This window comes from Strix uralensis, chromosome Z (assembly GCF_047716275.1).
Source record: "Strix uralensis isolate ZFMK-TIS-50842 chromosome Z, bStrUra1, whole genome shotgun sequence".
Taxonomy (NCBI): domain Eukaryota; kingdom Metazoa; phylum Chordata; class Aves; order Strigiformes; family Strigidae; genus Strix; species Strix uralensis.
The window spans coordinates 77,757,485-77,775,874 of NC_134012.1; the positions used below are offsets into that span (position 1 = coordinate 77,757,485).

The 18,390-nt window shown below is 40.1% G+C and overlaps 1 protein-coding gene across 4 annotated transcripts in view; it reads left to right on the forward strand.

Moving 5' to 3' along the window:
- The window catches only part of FRMD3 (FERM domain containing 3), a 147,043-nt gene extending 128,989 nt beyond the window's left edge, over nt 1-18,054 (forward strand). For 2 of the 4 annotated variants that reach the window (XM_074856360.1, XM_074856361.1), the window contains 2 exons: nt 3,963-4,139; nt 14,647-18,054. In XM_074856360.1, coding sequence (XP_074712461.1) covers nt 3,963-4,139; nt 14,647-15,242 — 773 coding nt within the window. In that variant the 3' untranslated portion in view covers nt 15,243-18,054. The remainder of the gene's footprint in view (nt 1-3,962; nt 4,140-14,646) is intronic. The other 2 variants (XM_074856362.1, XM_074856363.1) reach the window with 1 other exon arrangement.
- Nucleotides 18,055-18,390: the final 336 nt, after the last annotated feature.

An 18,390-nucleotide genomic window follows, 5' to 3' on the forward strand; every position in this document is an offset into this window, starting at 1 on the left:
TTCAAATTGGTATTCTTACTTAAAAGTGCTTTAATTCCCGTTTTTAATTATAGTTAAGTGACTTACCTAAGAGATTGGCCACCAGCCAATATATGTTTTATCAAATTAAAAAACTAATCTCAAGTCCTCATGCCGTAGGTTTTGCAGGTTGTCTCAGTGCTTTGTGGCTACTGCTTAAGATTCTTCAGGCTTTCACATTCCTTGTTACTGACTCTTGTTTTGCACTAATGTCCTTTCTGTCTCAGGAGGAGGAAAGAGGCATGGTAGTGTAAAGATGCAGCCATAAAATTACTGTTCTGCATAGAAGGTTATCCCATGGAATTAGATTTTACATGCATGAGTATCAGATATGCTTGGAGAGATCATTTCTACCTTTTGAATCTTCAAAAGGCCCCTACCTACAAAAGTTTTAAGTGTATCCAGAAGTATGATTGCAAAATTCATCTTTGTCACAGGTGACCAAATGAGGTCCTTCTGAATGGTCCTATTAGGTCCTCTCCATGGTCCTTGTTTCATGTGCAGTTGAACACGTGAACACATTATATATCTTTTGGTATTGCTATAGTAATTTTGTGGCTGCCTTCTTTCAACAGCTGATTTGGTTAGACAGATTGTTGCCTGTAGTGATCACTTGACAATCATTTTGCAGGTGACAGATCACTGTCTTTGTATTTCCCAGCACCAGATGTTATCATGGCTTCATGTATTTGAGCAGTCCAATTTAAAAAAAAAAAAAAAGGCAAAACCACACCTCTGAGTCACAGGATATTAATGTGGTTTTGACAAAGTGATGAAAACTTCTTTTAAGTCACTTGGTATTTGTGTGCTCAGGTTTCATACATGAATTATTTGCTTGGTGACATTGACTTTTGCCTTTGGAGCAACCAAAGTGAAAGTAGCATACTTCAGTCATTCTGTTGATTGATCTACCTTGTACTGTATTTTAGAAAAGAGAGATTTGATGGCACAGACTCATTCTAAATTCCTCCTGTTTAAAATCCACATTCCTCAATTTTTTCTTCCCCAGAGTAATACACTTTTTAAATGTCCTCACTGATCTTTTAAGAAATTTTTTTTCTTATGAAATTGTATGTCTGTGCATCTGAGTTTTGTGTGTCACTCCCGTATAACATATATTACATTAATGGCAATTCATTGGCATGAATGATATATTTACTTTATAATGTGGAGCCTTTGTTGCATCTTAAAAGCATATATGGGAATAAGCACACACCAGCTACTACCAGTCTAGTTGTCTGACTGTGTGAGTTCTCATCTGTGTAAGCTTTGGTTGTAGAGCAGAGGCATATGGAGCTTTTGTGGGTACACGTTAGGCAACAACACATTAAAAATTGGCCACTTATCAATAATAGTATGAATAAATATTAAAAATATGCTAGTAAAATATGGAATAATGTTAAGTATATGTTCACATGTTATGATTGTACAGCAAGAACACTCTAACAGGTATTCTATTCTACTTTTTTCCCTGGGTGTAGCTCGGTGTTGTTACATTTAATTTTTATTTGAAAAAAATTTATTGGCTTAGTGCTAACTCTTTCTCTGGGTATGACTAATAACACAGCTTGTCAACATTAATATTTTTAAAATCATACCTGCTGTAAATGAGACACAATTTATCTTAATAAATCAGATAATCATGAAACATCTTGTGTTGTGTAGCATCAAACAGCTTTTCAGATGAAATTAGCAGAAGCAATACTGTTAGCTGATTGTACCTGGGGTGTGTGTGTGTCTATGATAACAAAAATTGTAGTATAGGAGTTCATCAGATTGCTTATTAACTTTTCCAAATACAGTAACAGTTCTATTTTTAGATTCCTGTGGTCTGCAGAGATGATGAATTTCTTCTAGTATTCCATTAAACTTAGTAGAGGCCAAAGTGAGCATTCTTAGGTCAGGCTGTATGTATGGAATTTTCTACTTTTTCTTTTTGGTAGTTTTTAACTTTGAGATAATTCTCCCATTTATGGAAAGTCTGGTCATCTTAAGTTTGTGCTGCAACAGTGCACTTTGTCTTGGAAGTTTCTGGGAGTCTCACAAAGAACATTCTGGCCTCAGCAAACCTTAACAGCACTCTGTGCGTCATCCTGTTTGTGTTCAACAAACTAGCTTGGATGTACAGTCCTCTAGCCGTGTAATTGAGCCCTACAAGATCTGAAAACAACTTTTTGCAAGCAAAGCTTTCACTTCAAGATAACAATACCTAATGCTAACAACAATTAGCTCTGCCAACTTTCCTTCATAACTTGTTTACAAATTCTCAGATTTCCAGGTGTTTACCATGCCATATGTCTACAAAATAAGATCACTACTTTTGTTACAAACTAACCAACATCACCCCTATCACCATAATAAGGTACCTTTAATATCTGAAGACAGGTTTTATATACTTCCTTTTCACAAATATATTAAAATTGTTATGCTTGAATAGAAATGTCCTGTTCACTATTTTCACTGGCTGGAGGGTCCTAGTTTTGAAGAGTGTTTTATCAGTTTTAATTTTCTGATTTGGGGAGGATATTGGTTTTGCTTTTGCAAACCATACTTTCTGATTTTAAGAGAAGTTACGTAACCATCTGCAGTTTTCTGCCTCCTCTGTAATGGAGCATGAATGCATGAAGGGTCTTTCTGCCACAGTTCCCACCAGTCATTAACCTTTCATCTGTGTAATATCTGGAGCAGCAATTTAGGAAGGAGGAGGATGACAAAAGCTGCAAAGCCAATTAGTTACTCAGTGTGAACCTATTGCTTTGCTGGCTCTCTTCTGCACAGAGTCATGGGCAGTTCTGCAGGAGAGAAGCAGGCTCCTTGTCTGGAAAATCTTTGCTGAAAAGCATCTTCCAACCATTACACACGATGTGCTGCCAGTGTCAGGTCATGCAGTCGTCTTTCTCTCAGGAGAAAGAGCCTGTTCCTTACTTGCTGAGAATTAGTAGGAGTGACAGAGAGTTGCTGACTCTGCTGCAGGATTTCAACATAAATCTCCCTTAGTTTTGTATACATGGTTTGTGGGCAGTGACCTGAAATCTCACAGTCATTTCTCTTTTGCCTGAGCATGGTCACATGAAACATAAATGATACATGTTTATGCATTGAAATGAATGTGCTCCTGTTGGAAATCATTCACAGCCTTGTCCAGGTGACACCTGCATCCTTGATTAGGCTTTCCTTTGCATATTGAACACATTGGTCGTTAGACTTTTGTAAGAATTGGTGCTTCCCAGTTTTTGTAGCTGTGTACGGAGTGAAGATTCAATCCTTTTTAGTGAGATTTTAATGATTCTCTTTTGATTACTACAACAGTTATGAGAATAAAGACGAGAAAAGCAGACAGAATCTTACTTTTCAAGTGGTGACAAAACAGAGATAGAAAGCAAAGGGGCACTTGATCGTTCCTCAGACCCACAAGGAGGTGCTTGCTGAAAAGGAAAGGAAGAGAGGACTGTTTGCCCAGCAGGAGGAAGAGTCAAAAGGAGCACTGCTGGATATTCATACAGGGGATATTCATGCCAGGCAGGGGAAAGGAACCACTGTGAGCATGCTTTCCAAAAGCTCCATTGAAGCAGATGTCTTTCATGAGAGAAATCATTTGGTATAAAATACACATTTGCAGGACTTTCTCCACTGCCCCCTTCTTTCCCACATATTTGCATGCACAGCGTTGATTTTATGGTGCAGAGGGAACAAGGACATCAGATAACTAAGACTGGGATGGCACACCATGTCTTAAGTATTAAAGGTAAGTATTCTGGGAAGTGAGAGACTACCTCCTGGCCAGTACCCTCCTTCCAGTTTATCTCCTCTCCATGGTTTCAGTGGACCTGGTAAGAGCTCTTTTCCCACTAGGACAGTGTGATGCTGTGCATGTGGTTGCATTCCAGCTTCCAGCTGGAGCAAATTCTCAGCAGCCAGCATATATGCGTCATGCCTTTTTTTAGGAGCCTGCATATCTCTGCTGGATGGAGATGGGGAAGTGCCCAGCCTTCTGAAGCAACACTGTCTGGTGGATACGAATGTATCCAGTAGTTGTCCACAAGTGGGAACTGGAACACATATGCAGAGAGAGACATTTTCCCAAACTTTGGAATTTTCTCTTCTTGTTCCTACACAGACAGGTCAGCTTTGATTCTAGGCTCGAAATGAAAGCATTTTCGTCTTACTGGTTTGCCTTGTGACTATGGTTTGTAAGCACAGCATAGGATTTTTCCTTTTGTATCTATACATTTTCTGGAATTACTTTCCAGGCGGTGGTGGGGAACTGACATCAGTGGCCAAATTAAAGCTTTTTAGAAAAATAATGGCCACAAGTGTCATTTTGTTCTGTGTAAAACAGACCTTAAATGCTGGCCTTTTGTTTCACTGTGCTATGTTTTGATGCCTTGGATATTTTTATGTTTGTGTGTGTGGTTCAGCTGTTATGCTAGCAACTGCTAACTGAGATGGATGCTGTGGAAGTTTGTATTGTACGTTATGAGGCATTTGGAAATGTTTAAAAATAACCTCTCATTCTGTTCCCTACTGGGATATTTTTATTGGCCATGTTAGAAGCTTGTCATTTGATTCATTGAGAGTGACTTGTGTTAGTCTCTTAAAACTCAGTGGGAACTCAATAAAAGGTCAAAGCTGGTATGGGTAGAGCCTTTGCAGGACTTTGAGAAGAGGAATTAATAGTCAAAATGGTGAAATGTCTTGTAAAAATCCAAACCAAGAGAAGCATTCATTTGAGGATGGTTAACCACTGCAACAAGGAAGTGTGCATTCGATTACTGCGGCATGGCTCCAAGATCACAGCCAGAAGGGCTGGTAAATTTACATTTATTTTACTCAAACCTTCCCCCCTCTCTCTCCCCATTTTGTTATGCCAATAGTGGTCTCATGGAAAAGAACTGTACTATGAATGACAATGTTACATCTAATCCAGCAGAGAATAAGGACAAATTACTTAAAGGAGCAGAGTTGCAAATAGAGAATGAATGAGACAAAACTTAAATGACATTTGTTGTAATATCTTAGGTAAATTGTGGATTTATCTGTTAAATGCTAACAAATGAGTGACTGGAATTTTACCCATGTAGTTTTCTTGGACTCAGTGGGAGAAATACTTTGAAACTGTGATAATTTCTGACAAAACTAAATAGTTCTTAAATTAGCAGATAGGTTGGTAGCAGATGTTGAATGTCAGCTAAATACAGTAGTGGATACAGTTTAGCGCTTTACTGCAGCTGAGTAGGTTGGGTTGCCAGATCATAACTTTGTTGGTTTTATTTTTCTAGATACTGAACAATTTAATATACTGAATAATAGTAGGGGGTGGAGGGGGAGAAGTCTGGTTTAGATCTCTTTTACTACATGTAACAGGAGTGCAACCCATGGAACAAAAGGTATTCAATATTGCTTTGGATAGCAACCAAACTGAAGGGGGTTTTTTTTCTTGTTTTTATACCAAATCACTTTGCCAAAGATGAATTGGCCCTTCTATCAATCTATATGTCTCTGTTTCATTAATGAGGTAAAACATTTCAAAATTTGTTTCTCCATGATTTCTGTGGTACTGTTTACTTTTGATATTTTTGCATATATAGGTTGACAGATTTCAGCTTCCATGGACATATATAAAACTGTGCCTTTGCATTGAATCTTCATTCCAGAAATGAGTATTTACAGAAGAATTAACTGAGAGTGTTCTAGCAAAGACCAGAATATTCTCACACTTTTGGCATCTGAAAATCAGAAAGCACTAAGTGCAGTAGATGTGGGAGAACCTGCTTCTTTCAGTGATTTGTCTCTGAGTAGCAAGAGCTCCTGGCTGCCTTTGCTTCATGAATTCACCACTCAGGGAAAACTATAATGTCAATGAGACTGTACCTAACCCCCTTCATTCAAAAATAGGTAGCAAAATTGAAAAAGCATTAATATTTGCATGTATTTTGTGTTCTTACAGGTTAGAAGTTAAATGCTGGCTCCAAAACACCATCTTGGTTTAATATGACACGAGCCTAGTAACAAATTTGTGCACTGGGGCTACGCTGGTTCTTAAAAACCTTGATTTTGCAGTACTCTGTAGGATGTTAGTCCTTTTGTTGTACACATGCATAAAACCTATATATCAGCACATAAAACCTGTATATCAGCATATGAAACCTAAGGACTGGAGTTAGCTTGTGCAAAACTTATGTCAGGGGGCATAACTCCTTGGGAGAACTCTGTTGCGATTGCAGCGGCATCAGAACAACACTGGCTCACGCTGGGAGGGATCACCCAATCTGAGCAGGGATACTGAAATGTCCCTCTTGTCATTTTCTTGGGTGCTAAGCTTTCACATCAGTGTCCAGCTCTTTTCAGCCTTGCTTTCTTTGGCCTGGTGCTAGGCACTGAGTCGCTGGAGTCCCTTCCCCACCTCCTTCTCCCCTTTCTCTGAGCTGCTGGCAGATGTTATGTTGCCTTCTCATTCCTGCTCCCATGGTACACAGTTCTCTCTCTCTGTGACTCCCCTCTGCCTTTTTGCTGCTGGTTCTGGAAGGGGGTCAGCAATGCGGGGGTGGGCCAGAGGGAGGTTAGAGACAGGCACCCCAGAACACCTGCTGTGCTGCATGCTCTGTTTTGCTTCTGTCTCTGTGCTTTGGATGCCCTTTGCAGGGTGTGAAAAGCAGGGCGGCGATCTCTGGTGGCTTCACTAGCTGTGACATTAGTTGAGCACTGTGACACACAACGCAGTTGAGAAACAAGTTGTACCACTGCAGAGTCACAGTGCTTGCAACTGATGTGAGTTGACAACTGTGACAGGGCTTTGATCCCTTCTGGAAGTTCCTGTAAGACTAAAACAAACAGGAATGGCCAGCAGGAAAGCCAGGTCACTGCCTAAAAAGGAATTACTATAAACTGTCATTGATTTACTCTCTTTGCAGAGGTAGAACAGGTGTCTTCTGTGGGCAAGGTAGGGATCTATAGCCTCCTACTCCTGAGGGCTGAACATCTGACTGTGCTGTATTTCCAGCAACTGCAGCTTCTTAAGAATGGTGGAGCTGGGTCTGCCCTTCATCCTGTTAATCCTCAGCTGCTGCTTTTAGCCCCTTTAGAATCACTAGCAGCTGACAACATTTATGTCAGACCTTTTGCACATTCATGTTTGCAGCAGATGACCACTGTAAACTCGTGTTTTATTCAGCTGTTCATTTTCCTATCTGTTGTAGCAAGTTAGAGGTTTGGCACAATCCTAATATCTGGTGTAAGGGAAATACTGAGTTTTGGCTAGTGTAATGAGATCTCTCTGGCTCTGTAAAATTTATCCACTTCCCAGAGAAGTGTAGCAAGTTTTTGCTATAGATGTATAATACACAAAATAAAATTGAGCTTATTTGCTTGATATTCCAGTAATATGTATTAAAAGATTCCGATCTACAGAATGTAAATTGCTGGTAAAAATGTAAAATGAAGAATGGAAAGAAGAAAGTCTTCTCAAATGTGATTTAATGCTGAAGTCATAGTCCTTTAAATCTAAACACAATATAAATTTTAACTATTATTAAAGAAACAGTAGACTTTTCAAAATCTAGCCCACCAAATTATACAAAATTATAGCCTTATAAGGGTAGTAGCAAATAATTGTTATGTATGAATAGGAGCAAAGGATTTTCAGCAATGTTGTAGAGTAATTAAAGGATATTGGCTTCTGGATTGCTTTAGCTTTTATATTCTCTGTTTCCATAGGAAGACTTTGAGGATTTTTTTTTCTTTTAACCTGGTTTTATTACTTCACATAACTGACTTTCTTGAAGGCTATCCAAAAAGCAAATAATCTGAAAAACTTGTGCCTTTCTTAAATTTGTGTTACTGGAATATTTAGTATACTGTAGATGATTTTTAATTAGAACTATTTTTAATTTCAGTGCTTTAATGTGATACTCTTATGCCTGCATAAGCATTGAAAATGATATGTGCCATAATGTTACACTTGTGTCTTTTGACACTATCAAAATCTGAGTGGCGCAATATATACTTACCTGTATGTTGCAACATGACCGGAACTTTGCTGTGTGCTTACATTGACCATGGTTAATAGCTAATTGTTCCCTCAGTCCTTGACTTGAGAAATGTTGTGGTGTTATAGGGAATATGCAATATAGGGAATGAAAAGAACAGCTTTATATATTTAATTTCTTAAATATAATGAGCTCGCAACAGCAGCAGTTAATGCCCATTCTAAATGTTCAACTTTTTTATATTAAACCAATATTTATTTATGCTTGTATTTGGTTGATGTAAAATGCAGTTACTTTGATTTAATGTGTTTTAACAACCTGTAAAACAGTTGAAAATTCTTGTTATCTGCTTAAACTGGACTGTACAGTGGACTGTAAAGTTGGTGTATGTTTCAGAACTGTGACACATTACAATTTTAATACAACCCCTTCAGAAAATGCTGATCTGAAAAGGTTCCTCTGCTGCCTTCTATCTACTGGTTAATCACAAAGACAGATGTTTGGCAGTTATTTGAGAAAAATACAGTTTTAATGAAAGTAAATATGATATTTCTTGTTTATGTTGACTATGTATGTTATGCATGCTGGAATTTACTCTGGGGAAGGAGAGAAGGCTCAAGAATCATAAACTGGGGTGACCTTTCTTTGCAGTAGCTGCAGCTGTCCTCTCTATGATGAGAAATATGATGAAGAGACATTACTGACTTTGCATCTAAGCAGGTATAGAGAGGCCTATGACCAGGATTCTCAAATTTGTAAGGTTAAAATTAGGTCCTTTAATCCATATTGAGGTGCCTAAGTGCCTCAACTTACTTTTTACTGCTATTAAGAGAAAGTGAAAAGCACATTTGAAAATCAAATTGTAGTACTTTTATATCTAAAGAGATGTGTAGATGCTTAATGTTGGGCTCCAGAGTTTAAAAATTTTGGCTTTTATATTTTAAGATATCATGAGTGCACTCTCAAATGACTCAGAGTGTGGTTTGATGATCCAGCCTTACCTGCTGTTACAGTGTGCTTAGGTAAAAGGTCCCCCGCAAATCTTTTCTCACCTCTTAGTGTTCATATACTGTTGTGTCTACTTTCAGTTAGTTTGTATCTTCCTCTTGATGATGGTGGCAAGTATATTTCTTAATTCAAAGACTGGTGTAGACAGTTCCAGAATAAAACATGTTTCATGCTGAAATGTGAAGACTTTCTAAAACGGCTGTGGTAGGAGAGCACAGAGTAGTTGTGGCAAGGACTTATTAGCTAGGCAGTTAAATTAAGCTATTGAGACACCTGCATTTTTTTGTTGAGGACAAGGTTTTATTTCAGCTGCGCAAATCTGCTGGCTAGGTGCTGGTGAAAGGAGCACTCCTGGTCTCTCTGTCCCTGGTAATGGGCTGTGCTCATGAGAACATCTGACAAGCCAGTTCAGGAAGAAAAACAATCAGAGAACTAACCCAGGAAGAAAAGCAGTTATTTTCCTAGGCTAGCTTTACAAGCTGCCTTGCTCAGGGATGAACTAAGAGAAAGCTGAAATGGTCTTTTTGGTTGATTTAGCCAGAATGTGAAACTTCACCCAGCGGCATGGCCAGTGTATCTCCTAGAGAGCAGGAAAAGATAACAAATTACAGGCAGTGAGATTTATCTGGGCCGTTTTGAAGACTTAAACGGGGAAATAAATTTTAATAGCTACCATACTCTACTGAAGTGGGGGCGATGCTTCCTGAGAATGGTGTTCTGTAAAGATGTTTTCTGTGATCGATATAACATGAACACATAAAAGCATGAACTAAGGGATTCAGAAAGTTGTCTTGTCAGGTAAGGAGCAAGCTAACTTGTTCAAGGAGTGAATTAATGTAAGTAGGTTTGAAGTGCAGGTTTTCTGTAATTTCTTACATCTTTTAAAAATATTTATAATATGTTATATAGTTTATGTTGCATTTATTGACATTTCATCCCCATTGGTATGAAGTTTAGTATTAACTTTAAAGTTACCAGGTATGAACAAGCCACCACTCAACCAATTTTGCGAAGACTATAAACTGGTGTAATTTGGCAAGTACCTTACCCTTCCAATTGTCTGGAAATGCTAACAGAGCTGAAGAGGTCTCATGGAGAATTTTGTGTTAACTGGCAAGGACTCTGGTATACAGCAGGGTACTATGGCAGATATTTCCATGAGGAAGTGCTGTAACAAGCTTTCAGATTCCTAGTGCAGCAGCCCCATCTCACAAAGTATTAATCTGATGGTTTCACAGAATCACAGAATCATCTAGGTTGGAAAAGACCTTGAAGATAATCCAGTCCAACCATTAACCTCACACTGACCATTCTCAACTACACCATATCCCTAAGCACTATGTTAACCCGACTCTTAAACACCTCCAGGGATGCAGACTCCACCACTGCCCTGGGCAGCCCATTCCAATGCCTAACAACCCGTTCTGTAAAGAAATGCTTCCTAATGCTTCCAGTTTAAACCTTCCCTGGCGCGACTTGAGGCCATTACCTCTTGTCCTATCACTTGTTACTCGGTTAAAGAGGCTCATCCCCAGCTCTCTGCAACCTTCTTTCAGGTAGTTGTAGAGGGCGATGAGGTCTCCCCTGAGCCTCCTCTTCTCCAGACTAAACAACCCCAGTTCCCTCAGCCACTCCTTGTACGACCTGTGCTCCAGACCCTGCACCAGCTTCGTTGCCCTTCTTTGGACATGCTTGAGTAATTCAATGTCCTTTTTGTAGTGAGGGGCCCAAAACTGAACACAGTCATCGAGGTGCGGCCTCCCCAGTGCCGAGTACAGGGGCAAGATCACTTCCCTGTCCCTGCTGGCCACGCTATTTCTGATACAAGCCAGGATGCCATTGGCCTTCTTGGCCACCTGGGCACACTGCTGGCTCATGTTCAGCCGGCTGTCAGTCAACACCCCCAGGTTCTTCTCTGACTGGCAGCTCTCCAGCCACTCCTCCCCAAGCCTGTAGCGCTGCTGGGGGTTGTTGTGGCCCAAGTGCAGCACCCGGCATTTGGCCTTATTGAAACTCCTACAGTTGGCCTCAGCCCATCGCTCCAGCCTGTCCAGGTCTCTCTGCAGAGCCTCCCTACCCTCGAGCTGATCAACACTCCTACCCAGCTTGGTGTCATCTGCAAACTTACTGAGGGTGCACTCGATCCTCTCGTCTAGATCATCAATAAAGATGTTAAACAGGAGTGGCCCCAAAACCGAGCCCTGGGGGACATCACTCGTGACCGGCCGCCAACTGGATTTAACTCCATTCACCACAACTCTTTGGGCCTGGCCATCCAGCCAGTTTTTTACCCAGCAAAACGTGTGTCCATCCAAGCCGTGAGCAGCCAGTTTTGCCAGGAGAATGCTGTGGGAAATGGTGTCAAAGGCCTTACTGAAGTCAAGGTAGACAACATCCACAGCCTTTGCCTCATCCAGTAAGCAGGTTGCCCTGTCGTAGAAGGAGATCAGGTTTGTCAAGCAGGACCTGCCTTTCATAAACCCATGCTGACTGGGCCTGATCATCTGGTTGTCCCACATGTGTTGTATGATGGTACTCAGGATGAGCTGCTCCATCAGCTTCCCGGGCACCAAAGTCAAGCTGACAGTCCTGTAATTTTCTGGATCATCCTTCTGACCCTTCTTATTTATGGGCATCACACTGGCCGATTTCCAGTCTTGTCGGGACCTCCCCGGTCAGCCAGGACTGCTGGTAAACGATGGAAAGCGGCTTGGCGAGCACCCCAGCCAGCTCCTTCAGCACCCTCGGGTGTATCCCGTCTGGTCCCATAGACTTGTGTGTGTCTATGTGATGCTGTAGGTCACTGACTATCTCCTCCTGGAATGCGGGGGGGTCGTTCTCCCAGTCTCTGTCTTCTGGCTGAGGAGGCTGGATTCCCTCAGTACAACTAGTCTTGTTATTAAAGACTGAGGCAAAGAAGGCATTAAGCACCTCAGCTTTTTCCTTGTTGCTTGTTACCATGTTTCCTCCTTCATCTAGCAGGGGATGGATACTCTCCCTGGTCTTTCTTTTGCTGTTGATGTACTTATAGAAATATTTCTTGTTGTCCTTGATTGCTGAAGCCAGATTAATTTCCAGCTGGGCTTTAGACCTCCTGATTTCCGCCCTGCATAGCCTCACAGCATCTGTGTAATCACTGTGAGTGGCTAGCCCCTTCTTCCAAAGGCCGTAAACTCTCCTTTTCTCCCTGAGTTGCAGCCAGAGCTCCCTGTTCAGCCAGGGTGGTCTTCTGTGCCACTGGCTTCTCTCACAGCACCTGGGGACAGCCTGCTCTGTGCCCTTAAGGCTTCCTTCTTAAAGAGTGTCTGGCCTTCCTGGACCCCTACACCCTTCAGTACCGTCTCCCAAGGGATCCTGTCAAGCAGGTGCCTAAACAAGACAAAGTCAGTCCTTTGGAAGTCCAGGATGTCAGTTCTGCTGCCCCCTCTCCTGGCCTCCCTAAGAATAGAGAACTCTATTATTTCATGATCGCTGTGCCCTAGTTGTCCTCCAACCGCCACATCATCCACCAGTCCTTCTCTGTTCACAAAGGAGGTCTAGCAGGGCACCTTCTCTGGTCGGTTCACTCACCAGCTGCGTCAGGAAGTTATCTGCCACACATTCCAGGAATCTCCGGGACTGGTCCCGCTCTGCTGTGTTGTATTTCCAGCAGATGTCTGGGAAGTTAGGGTCTCCCACAAGAACAAGGGCAAGCGATTGTGAGATTTCTCCTAAGTGCCTATAGAATATTTCATCCACCTCTCTGTCCTGGTTGGGTGGCCTATAGTAGACTCCTACTACAACATCTGTCCTGTTGGTCTTCTCCCTGATTCTAATGCAAAGACACTCCACCCTGTCTTCACTACACTTGTGCTCAAAACAATCATAACAGTCCCTAACATACAGCGCCACCCCACTGCCTCTCCTTCCTTGTCTATCCCTCCTAAAGAGCTTGTAGCCATCAACAGGCACGCTCCAGTCATGGGAGACATCCCACCATGTTTCTGTAATAGCCACTACATCATAATTTTCCTGTTGCATCATGGCTTCAAGCTCCTCCTGTTTGTTACCCATGCTGTGTGCGTTGGTATACACACACTTCAGATGGGCTGATGTCCCCTGCACCTTTTTGCATTTAGAGATCCTAAGTCCAGCGTGAGCTTTCACAGGTGTTACTACAGTTACTGATCCATCAATATCCCTTGCATCTTTGTTGTGCTGCATGTCTCCATTCCTTGCCTCCACTGAGATGGCAGGGTGAGGGTTGTCGCTGGCACAACACCCCACAATCTCTGGTAATCTACCCTGGGGCTTATGTCTGGGAGTTCCAGTTTTGTCCCCTTCCCCCTTCAAATCTAGTTTAAAGCTCTGTCAGTGAGCCCAGCTAACTCCTGCCCCAAGATGTTTTTCCCCCTCTGGGACAGGTGCATCCCATCTGATGGCAAAAAGTCTGGCGTCCTGTATGCTAACCTGTAATTTAATTTACAAAGGTAATTTAATTTACAAAGGTTACCTGTAATTTAATTTACAAAGGTTCAACATGTTACCTTTGTATTGGTGGATTTTTTTCAAATACTGAGTATTTTGGGTTCTGGGAGAAGTGTGATTATGTGCCTGTGTTTGGCTTAGGGCAGGTCTACTGTTGAATGACCTGGTAGCGCACAAATCTGGTATCAGTTATGAAGCTGAGATTTTCGTGGGTATGTTCTGTCCTGAGCATGGTAGTCATGGTAGATATAAAAGGGAAAAAAATATATAAAATAAATTGAAAATAGAGATTGTAAGACCTTGTCATGCAAGAAATGCAAAATTTGTAACAGTGAGAAAGTCTAGGGTAAGGTAAGTATCACCAACTTCACTGAAATGTAGTTATGCCTACTGCTAGTTTTGAGAGGAGGCAGCTTGGGCAGAGCGCTGGTCACAAGAAACAAGCATACCAGTAAGGCTAAGAAAGACTCCTCTGTAAGGGGCAGAGAGAAATTTAAAGAAGAGGGAGAAAAGAAACTGTAAGTATGAAGAGTAGAAAGATGACTGGAAGAAAAATGAGAGGTGAGGTGAAGTTTTTCTAAGAGGTGAGGCATTTTCATTCCATTTCAATGATGTCTAATCCTCATACTGTTTGTCAGCCTTCCTCTCCTTCTATCCTCTCTACTGTTAATAAGAATTTATCATGATCTATTGTCTCTTTTTTATTATTATGCTCTATTAAAAATTTCCAACCTCAGCCGTTACCTTATCACCATTTATCTCAAAGAAGTAAAAGTGTAGTTGTTGCTGTTGTTGCTATTATTATTATAATACACCAAATAGCACCCATTCACATATGTACTAGGTATTAATTTATATCAGAAGTCTGACTGCCAGTAGAAAATTATCTGTTCTGTTTTCTGGTTTGCATTACACTATTATTAGTGGTAGCTGCATCAGACAAAGTTAAGCAGACCTCATGTACTGCAGTATGGTAAAAGATGTTGCCCTCCTCTGGAGCTTTTCAAAAAGCTTTTCCAGTTTTTGTTAATGGTGTATGGTCTGGTTTCAATATGCAAAATGATTGCAGAGTCTTCTTTCCAACCTCTGTTATATACTATTGGAAGGCTGAGTTTTGCCACCAGGAAGGCAGAAATTTAGGATTACTATTTTCATCTCCTTTTTTCAGGTATCCAACTGCCAAAGGAAGATGAGATTTCAGTACCTGTGGCTTCAGGCTCCCCAGTTAAGGACACTGGGGAGAATATTGATCTTGCCATTGAACAAGAAGAAAAGATCAAAGACGAACCTTTAACCATCTCAGAACTGGTATACAATCCTAGTGCCAGCTTGCTGCCCACCCCTGTTGATGATGAGATTGACATGCTCTTTGATACCTGTCCAAGACTAGAGAATGAGAAAGATGATACAGATTCATTTGAGGAACTGGAAGCAGATGAAAATGCATTTTTGATTGCAGAGGAGGAAGAACTGAAAGAAGCTCGGAGAGCGCTTAGGTGGAGTTACGACTTTCTAATGGGCAACATAGAGGTGAATGCCTTTGTGAAGAGTTTCTCCAGACTTCTTCTTGTAGGCCTTGGACTGTTGTTGTTTGTTTTTCCTCTTCTCCTTGTTCTCTTGGAGTCGGACCTTCAAATCTCTTTTCTCCATGAAATCCGTCAGACTCCGGAGTTTCAGCAGTTTCATATTGAATATTACTGCCCCCTTAGGCAGTGGGTGGCTTGCAAAATAAACTTCATTTGTGACATGCTTGGCAGCTTTTAAATTTTAAATAAATATGGTACAACTAAGGGCTATATTCAAAATTTCAGTTAGTACTAGCTTTCCATAATGCCCCTTGGGCTATCAGTCAGTAGCTGTCTTCATATCCAGTTCATTACAGACTCTTCTTAAGTTCCCTTTACATGCTTAAATTGCCCCTTTAGTTACAGGCTTATACAGTCACCTTTCAATAACCAAAAAGAAGCTTTATTTGAATTGCATTTCAGACTTCCTGCTTATCTGTTACATCATATAAGATGGGGTCACAATAAGTTTCATTGTCCTTATCCTTTCAATCCATAACAGTAAATCCAATGAAACTGAAAGAAAAACTTTTTGAATATACTCCTTAGTGCACCAATCTCTTCTAACCAATGCCTATACAAGCAATGTTTATGCTGGGTTTTTTGTTTTGGTTTGTTTTTCTGTTTGTTTGGTTTTTTACATTTTTATGTGTTTAAAATATTTTGGTAAATTTTTAGCAAAAGACAACTTCTGATGTTATTTAAATGTACAAATTGGTAAGAATAATGCACAGGGGTATGTAGGGTGTTTTTAGTGTTTTAGCAAAGATTTGTTATTAAACTACTGGTTGGAAAATGAATGAGTTTAGCTCTGTATAGGGGCACAGTGGTTTGGGAAATACATAGAAAGTTCACTCAAGTTCAGTGGGGGCTGCCTGGGGGAGATGAAAGGACACCAAGTACACCGAAGAATTTCTGAAAGGCACAGTCGTACAGCCTGGGGAAGTGAGCAGAAGTGAAACTAATGATCCTTCCTCTTGCCTGTCAGGTTGTCTTATAGCGTCAGTGCTGTAGAAAGTCTCTACGAGATAGTCCATGTATGTTTTGGAAGACAGTGAGTCTTCAGTCTAGATGTAGATTATTGTACATAATATGGAAGAAGATAATAGTAAGTAGCAAAAATAATAATAAAAAAAAAAGCCAAAAAAAAAGCCAAAACCCTAGCTGAATCAGTAGGTGAGTTACCTACTTTTAAGAATGATAGAGAAGAAAAATGTATTCCTTTTTAAAAGCAAAGCATTAGGCTGTACAGTTGATATAAAAGTATTCTGACTCACAGGAAAAGGCTTAAACACTTTAAGAGATGCATCTTCATCTTTGATGCCCATTATTAGTAATCTCCAAGACAACATATTTTCTGTGCATACTAATATTCTTCCTTTTGCATACAGCAGCATACATACACTCTTTCCCTGTTAATTACGAGCCCAGTTACAGGATCTAATGCTGTTTCCTGTAACATGGATTTGTGTATCTAGAGGTATTCCAATATAGCTTAGAGAATATACTTAAATAAAATCTTGTCCATGTTGAGAACATTTGAAGGCCCTTAAGTGTACTACAGAGGTTGTATTTAAGAGGAGAAAGTTTTATTCTTTTCCTGCTCCCCAGTCTTAGTGGAAACGTATTTCATATTTAGACTAGGGAACTCTGATTTTGGCCTCAGAGTCTTTCTCTTGCTTAGAGATTTATGAATTAGACACGTAATTGAGGCTGTTTTATTAAATGTGCATTTAACATATTGTAACCGCATCTCTAATTCCTACTGAATAAATTCCTTTAGTTTTGATATCAGAGAAATGGTTTTGCCTGGTTTTCTCAGGTAAGCTTTTGAAAATGTCAGTTTCCTTAGAGGATTTTTTCTTCCCTTCTAATCTTCTCCAGTTTTTAAAGGACGAAACAGTTACAGGGTTTAGGAGTTCCTTTTCTCAGTTGAAAACTTTTGGATTGATATTAATTTCCCAACCAACAAAGGCTAAATTAAACAACTGCCTTTTTTATCTTGTCTTTGTTTGTCCTTGCCAATTTGTTCCCCAGAAGAATCCTTACTGATTAGTTACTTGATGTGTATTTCTTCTTGTGCTACTTGCAGCTAAATGATCCTTTCTCGTGAGGTAATGATCATTCAGCCAAATAGAAATGGAGAGTGAACTAAAGTAGACATTTGGCCTTAACAGGAAGTTATTCACTTGTATTATTTCTAAACAAAGGTGTCAGAAAATGTGTTTTGAGTGCTGAAGGCTGTGAGAGCTGACATCCTGCTGGACTGCGGAGACATGGTTCCATACAGACTCCTATGTAAGTCTGATAATTATTTAAAAAAACCCAAACAAACCAAGTTAGATCGTATGCTCTAAAATACAGTCTTGTCCCTGTAAATTACAGCACTCCAGGAGTATTGTTATGCTTGATTTAACACTATCATAAAATAGCTGAGTTGTGTGAGAACATAACCTCAGAAAATGTGCAGTGCAGTGAGGTTTTATGTAGGGTTAAATGCAGCCTGCCTTTACTAACTGTGTGTGTAGATTCAGGCCTGGCCTTTTAAAATTCTTCCCTTCCTTTCTGATATTCTCTGGTCTATCAAAGTAATTTAGCTGAAAGTCATGAGAGCCCTATACCTTAAAGGCTAGGAACGTGTAATACACACAGAAAGATATGGTTGGGCATATTTGGACAGAGTAGCAGTCTAGTATTTTATTAGTGAGGATGATGGACTTGGATTATGGAGCATCTGTAGGTACAGTATTGTGTGTTTATGTCTGTGCTTGGATTATATTGTAAAATGTTATGTACTTGAAAACTATTTTGTGGTTTGTCTAACATTTATAAACACAACTCTGGGAAGAATTAAAAATGGTTTTATTTCATGGAGACTAAGGGGAAAATATACCTGTAACTTGAGCCTTATCTTTGTACAGTGAATTTCACATTTCTATATGTCAACATCCTGATTGTTTTGTATGTTGATATGATGGCAGGAATCCCTAATAAAAATACACTGGAGAAAAGCTTTCTGCAGTTATGACAGTTCTTATGATGAAAGATGTTTTGTAAATAATAGTTTTTGTTTAGAATTAGTTGGTACATGGTACAGTACAGATTTCTTAGGACTCATACAATTCTTATTTTAACATCTTTTTAATTCATCAGCTGGAGAGATGCTAAGAAAGTGCTTTAAAATAAGATGTTATTAGCATGGCTTCAGATGCATTAACCAAAGGCCTAATGGTTTGTCCTGTTACCACGGAAGAGTTAGTCACAGTCTTGAATTTGCCCTGAAATAAAATTACTAGACACAGAATATAAATTGAGAAGCCTGGTTTTAAAGTCAGGCCCTGGCTGTA